Source organism: Abrus precatorius, unplaced genomic scaffold (assembly GCF_003935025.1).
Source record: "Abrus precatorius isolate BTA unplaced genomic scaffold, Abrus_2018 Scaffold5, whole genome shotgun sequence".
NCBI classification, from domain to species: domain Eukaryota; kingdom Viridiplantae; phylum Streptophyta; class Magnoliopsida; order Fabales; family Fabaceae; genus Abrus; species Abrus precatorius.
The window spans coordinates 3,113,286-3,119,285 of NW_020874395.1; the positions used below are offsets into that span (position 1 = coordinate 3,113,286).

A 6,000-nucleotide genomic window follows, 5' to 3' on the forward strand; every position below is an offset into this window, starting at 1 on the left:
ACATGACAAACAAATAACCTTTACTTTTGGTGGTTCTGATTTATTAAAGATTATAAATATAAAAAATATTTTTTTATCTGAAGAAATAAAATAAAAAAATAGTCTTTTGATTTTAGAGTATGATTTATATGCATAATATATATATAAACAATTAAGATTTTTTCTAAATAATTATTTTCAAATATTTAAGATATTATCTTTTTAGGCTCAAACATAATTGTAAAAATAAATTGTGGACCCGTATTTATTAAAATATAGTAAAAGTAATTTTGATAGAATAAATTTTGAACCATTGTTAAACATATTTAGACTATGTTAAAAATAATTTTAACCAAATGTTGATATTATAACCTGTAATTTGTTAAAACCTATAAGAATTGGTTTTTTAATTGTAAGCCAAACAGAAGCAGAACATGCATGTTTTCATTTTGTTTTGATTATTAATCACATTATTAATTAATTAATTAGGAGAAATGTTAAGAAATAAAAAAAATAAGGAAGTAGACCAAGTTGTAGAAGCAAATGACTTAAGGGTCAATGAACAAACTGTAAGTAATAAGGTTAGTAATAAGGGCCTTAAGTATAACATGGATAGGAAAATTCCAAACAGTTCCAAATTAAGTAATAATGGCACGAAATTTCCCAAATCCAAGTCTGTTAATAAATTGCCTATTTCAGTGAAGGAAAAAGATGCTAGTATTAAGGTAGATAGCCTTAGTAATTCTTCTAATACTCAATGAAAATGTTAATAGATCCTCCCAAGAAAATATGGAAACCTTAAGACTTATGTCTATTATTCAGAAAAGCATTCAAGAAAATTGTAAAAGGAATCATAATATACTTGATATTATAGGGCTTAACCCTGATATTAATTGGCAGATTTAGAAAGAATCTCTCCAACCCCATTTAGAAAAACCTCCAGACCCACCTTTATTAATAGAGGTAGATAAAACTGGTATAAAGAACATAATCTCTCCTGAGCATAGCCTTATTAGGACAGATTTTGCTGAGTATCCTTTACATACTCTACATCTTTGAGTATGGTCACTAAAAGATTTAACTTTGATAAAACTGTTAGAGTTGATGCTATAGGATTTTCTGGAGGAATTTAGTGTTGCTAGAATTCTAAGAAAGTTCAGGTCTCTATTATAGATAAGAATAAATTTATGATACATCTTAAAATTAATAATGGCCAGAAAGTGTGGTTCTTCTCATCTATATATGCTAGCCCTCAAGAAAATAATAGAGCTGATGTATGGAAATTACTAGTTGAATTTAGTTTAACTATTAAGGATCCCTGGTGTGTTGTTGGTGATTTTAATTCTATTTTATTTGAAAAGAAAAATTGGGTGGGAGACCTGCCAATATTTCCTTAATGAATCAATTTGCTGATTGTCTGAATGCTTGTGGCTTACAAGATTTGGCGTGTAAAGGGAACCTTTTTACTTGGCAAAGGGGAAACATTAGAGAAAGGATAGACAGAGTAGTGGTTAATGACCTTTGGAAAATGACTTTCCAAAATAGTTTAGTGATTCATATTCCTCTTATGAAGTCTGACCATGTGGGGTTATGGCTTAAAATTAGGAATGAAGATAGTTTTAAACCCAGAAATAAAAATTTCAAATTTCTCTCCTCTTGGTTATCTCATGAGGATTTTAGTAATTAGGTCACTAAGTCTTGGGTCAGCTCTAAAACTTGGGTTGAGAATGTTTCTAATTTTCAAAATAATATCTCTTAATGGAATGCAATGATTTTTGGAAATATCTTTAAAAGAAAACAGAGAATTTTAAACAGAATTAGGGGCATTTATGGCAAGATTGAGTATAAGGATAATCCTTTTCTCAGTAAGCTTATGAAATCATTATGGATGGAATATTAGGAAATTCTGGACCAGGAGAAAAATTACTGGTTTCACCAATATAAATCTAGTTGGATAAATCAAGGGGATAGAAATACTACTTTTTTTCATAGGGCTGTTATTAGTAGAAGACAAATTAGAAGTATTGAGGAAAGATTTCATAGGAATATGACAGCTTCTCCTCTTTGTTCCCGTTGTATGGAAGCCCCTGAATTTATTGTTCATGTTCTTAGGGACTGCTAGGCTACGAATGATATTTGGAATCAAATTCTCCCTTCTTTGATATGTGGTCTTCCTTTTTTAGTTTGGGTTTGGATAGATGCCTGATTTTTAATTTATCTAAACAGAAATTTCCAAAGTACCCTATTTGGCATATAGTTTTTGGTTATGTTGTCTAGAATCTTTGGAATAATAGAAATAAGGCCATCTTCCAAGATGATACTCTGAATAATAAAGGTCTGCTGTATAAAATCTTGGTGGATATTGATTATTTTCTCTTTACTTGTAGGCCTGTTAATCAGTCTTATTCTGTTTTTGGTGGTTGCAATCGTGAGGTGAAATGACAGCCGCCCTTGGAGAGCCAATTCAAGCTTAATGTTGATGGGTCAGTTTCTTAGGATGTGAGGATGGCTAGCTGTAGGGGTCTTATCAGAAATCACAAGGGAGATTTCATTGCTGGTTTCCATCAGTTTTTGGATTATTGTCATCCGACAGCAGCTGAACTTTGAGGTATATTGTGGGGTTTGAAGTTAGTTATTTCTAAGAGTATCCATTCTGTTTGGATAGAATGTGACTCTAAAGATGCTTTAATGCTTGTTGCTAATATCCAAAACTATAATCATCCCTTTTATCCTATTATTAGTAATATTAGGGATCTTCTTAAAAATATCAAGTTTGTTAGGCTTAGTCATGTCTTTAGAGAGGTAAATCAGTGCGCTGATTGTTTAGTTAGAGCTGGCCTTGATCATGAGTTGCAAGCCTCTATTTTTTATAGGGCTCCTATTTTTCTGTTGCCTTTCCTTAGACTTGATGCATTAGGTACTTTGTGGCAAAGGCCTAGTGCTTAGTTTGTTTGTTTTGGGTTTCTAGCCCCATTTTAAATTAAAAAAAAAAAAAAAGTTGAGGAGATTGTGAATGATTTCTTTTCGTATAGTGCTACCAGTATTCAAATACTATACATTGGGCATCTAACTAATCTGAGTCATGCTAGAAATAACAATTTTAGGTGAAAAAACTCCCCTTCTGTGTTTTAGACGTTGCTAGACACCTATTTAAGTTAGAATAACCTGCATCAACTGAACTATGTATTTATTATGCGTAATTTAAATTGCACAAAGCGTGAAATGAAATTAATGAAAAAAAAGAGAGATAAGAATGGTGTTATTCTTTTAGCGATAACGGAGTAATTAGTTATGTCTATCTCAAGTAAAAGTATTTCAGTGGAATAGATGCAGTCGATATGTAATAAACAAATAAAGCGATAAAAAATAATTTTCATATAATTAAAGTACTACCAAAGAGACTGATTATATTATTTGTTTATATCTTTAATATGACATTACTTGTTCAGCATGAAAATATATTTTACAAGATATATGACATAGGAATCATAATCCTACCTGACTAAATAAACATTTGATGTGAAATTTTGGGATAATTTTGATTTGGTTCTAGCATGGCATGCCATAGTTTTATGGTTTTTGCTATAACACTATATTGTATAACACTATATTGTATTGTAAGTAAGCACAACCATTAGTCTCCATTGTTTCTTCATCCATTTGAAATTTATTTGCAAAATGAAGTCTTGGGGAACCAGACTAGCTTTAGTGCAATTGTGAGATGTTCTACAATGTGACTGGGAGGTCAAAGGTTCAAATATTGGAAATAGCCTCTCCACATGATAAGGTAATTCTATGTATATTTATGCTCCCTTGATCCCATTAGGTTACTCTGTTTAGCAGCTGCTTGCTACACCAACAAATTAGAACAAGGATGAGACTGTTGAAGCCAAAAATCAAAATGCTCATAATTAACTTACAAATTGCTTAAATGTTTTCCATTCAAGAAGTAGGAAAGGGTGTAGGAAGTGGCAAAACTCAAAACTAAATGAAGCAAATGCTAATAAAGGGGAAGTTTGCAAAGAACATGCTGTTTCGTTGCTGACAGGTCTAATCATGGAACATATAGGACCATATGCTTACTTCCTGTCATAGGGTATTGTGTGTAGTTATGGTTGCTATTATGTTTTAAGAATATTTTTCATATTCTTAGTCGTCAGTCAGAGATTAAATGAGCTTGATCTATATTTTAATATTTTTAATATTGTTTACATTTTACAAACAAGGTTTAATGCTAGAAAGCAAAACAGCAAAGGAATGAAAATGAAACTGAATATTCAAAACAAGGTTTAGAGATTACTTGAGTTTCCATCAATTCAAATGTAATGAAAAGACTTAAGGGTGACCAACTTAAGATCCCTAAAAAAAAGTTCATAACTTATCATGAATTTTTTTTAACCGTTTGTTATTATAATATCATCTTGAATATCATATATTTAAATTTTTATATAATTTAAATATTTGTAGATATTTAATCCAATAATAAAAATTTAATTATATTTAAATACTATATAATATGGTAAAATATAATCAGGTGAAGTATAATTAAATTAATATTTCCAATGTGTGAAATTTGTGTAGAGTTAATTTATTTTACCATACTATTAAGTTGACTTGTTAAATTAATTTCGTTCTAATGAAAAGTTATAAAAATGTGGACATACATCAAATATGACATGATCTGGAATATTTGTTTCAAATTTAAATCAACTCATTATTGCATTTGGTTTTGCTAAACTTACGATGGAATATTGAAACGGTTACACTTGAAATAAAATGAAACATATGCTTCTGCAAAATACATCAATTAGCAAAACATAGTTTATTTCATGGAAAGCAGTATCTAGCACAATGATCCAATATTTAGCTACTCTAATTGTTCCCTGTTGCACTCTTTACAGCATCAGCAGCTCCTTGTGCTTTAGCCTTCAATTGTTGCCCAGCCTATGCATGACATACAAATAACCTTTACTTTTGGGGATTCTGATTTATTACGGATTGTAAGATAGAAAAATATTTTTTTCTCTAAAAAATAAAATAACAAAAAATTATTCTTTTGATTTTAGAGTATAATTTTATATGCCTTATATATATATAATATTTTTATTAGATAATTATTTTCACATATTTAAGATATTGTCTTTTTATGCTCAATGGAATTGTAAAAATAAATTGCGAACCCGTATTTTTTAAAATACAGTAAAATTAATTTTGATAGAAAAAATTCTTACCAAATATTGATATTATAACCTGTAATTTGTTAAAAAGTATAAGAATTGGTTTTTTAACTGTTAGCAAACCAGACACAGAACATGCATGTTTTCTTGTGTCTTGATTAGTAATTATATTATTCATTGATTAGGAGAAATATTGAGAAATAAAAGTAAAAACCTCTTGCATGGAGTCTTGTGCGGATTGAGCAGCTTTGCTAGCCTTGTCCATCAAGTTGTTAGCCTTTTCCTGCATTGGCGCAAAAACTTGGTTGAGTTTTTAAAATTGAGCAAATGAAGAGACCATAGCAAAGAGAAAGTTATGTCAAAGACCTGAGCTTGGCCCTTGGCTTGTCCTACTTGGTAGCTCATGTTTTGGAAGTCCATCTTTATTCTTCTGTTAAACTTTTGCAATGAAACCAAACCAAACCAAATGTTGTGAAAATGAAGTGTTGCTTTAGTTTTTCTGATTCATATTTCTCACTTTCTGTCATAACTTATATAGTTTCTTGATACACTACATCATTCAAAAGGTGTTTTTTTTTTGGAAAAATAAATTAATTAATTAAATAATGTGACTCATATAAAATATCATTATGGGCCTATAAAAGGACTTATTGGTTATTATGGAAAGTTACTTACGATTATCAACTTGATGGAGGTTGAACAAAATATATAAAGAGATTCTGTCTCTGCCAAGAATGTCTCTCAATTTTGTTAACCATCGAGCGTGTGAGAAAGAAAGAACCAAAATTGGCAAAGAGATAGATTGAGTACTGGGAACATAAGATTTACTCTCATTGGACTTAAT

At 30.1% G+C, this 6,000-nt stretch overlaps 1 protein-coding gene across 1 annotated transcript; it reads right to left on the minus strand.

Moving 5' to 3' along the window:
• Positions 1–4,851: 4,851 nt before the first annotated feature.
• LOC113867667 (stress-induced protein KIN2-like) lies at positions 4,852–5,576 on the minus strand. Its single transcript, XM_027503083.1, has 3 exons — positions 5,523–5,576; positions 5,371–5,439; positions 4,852–4,923 (listed from the first exon to the last, which is right to left on the minus strand). The coding sequence occupies exons 1-3, from the start codon at positions 5,574–5,576 to the stop codon at positions 4,852–4,854; spliced, it is 195 nt and encodes a 64-aa protein (XP_027358884.1).
• Between the last annotated feature and the right edge of the window lie 424 nt (positions 5,577–6,000).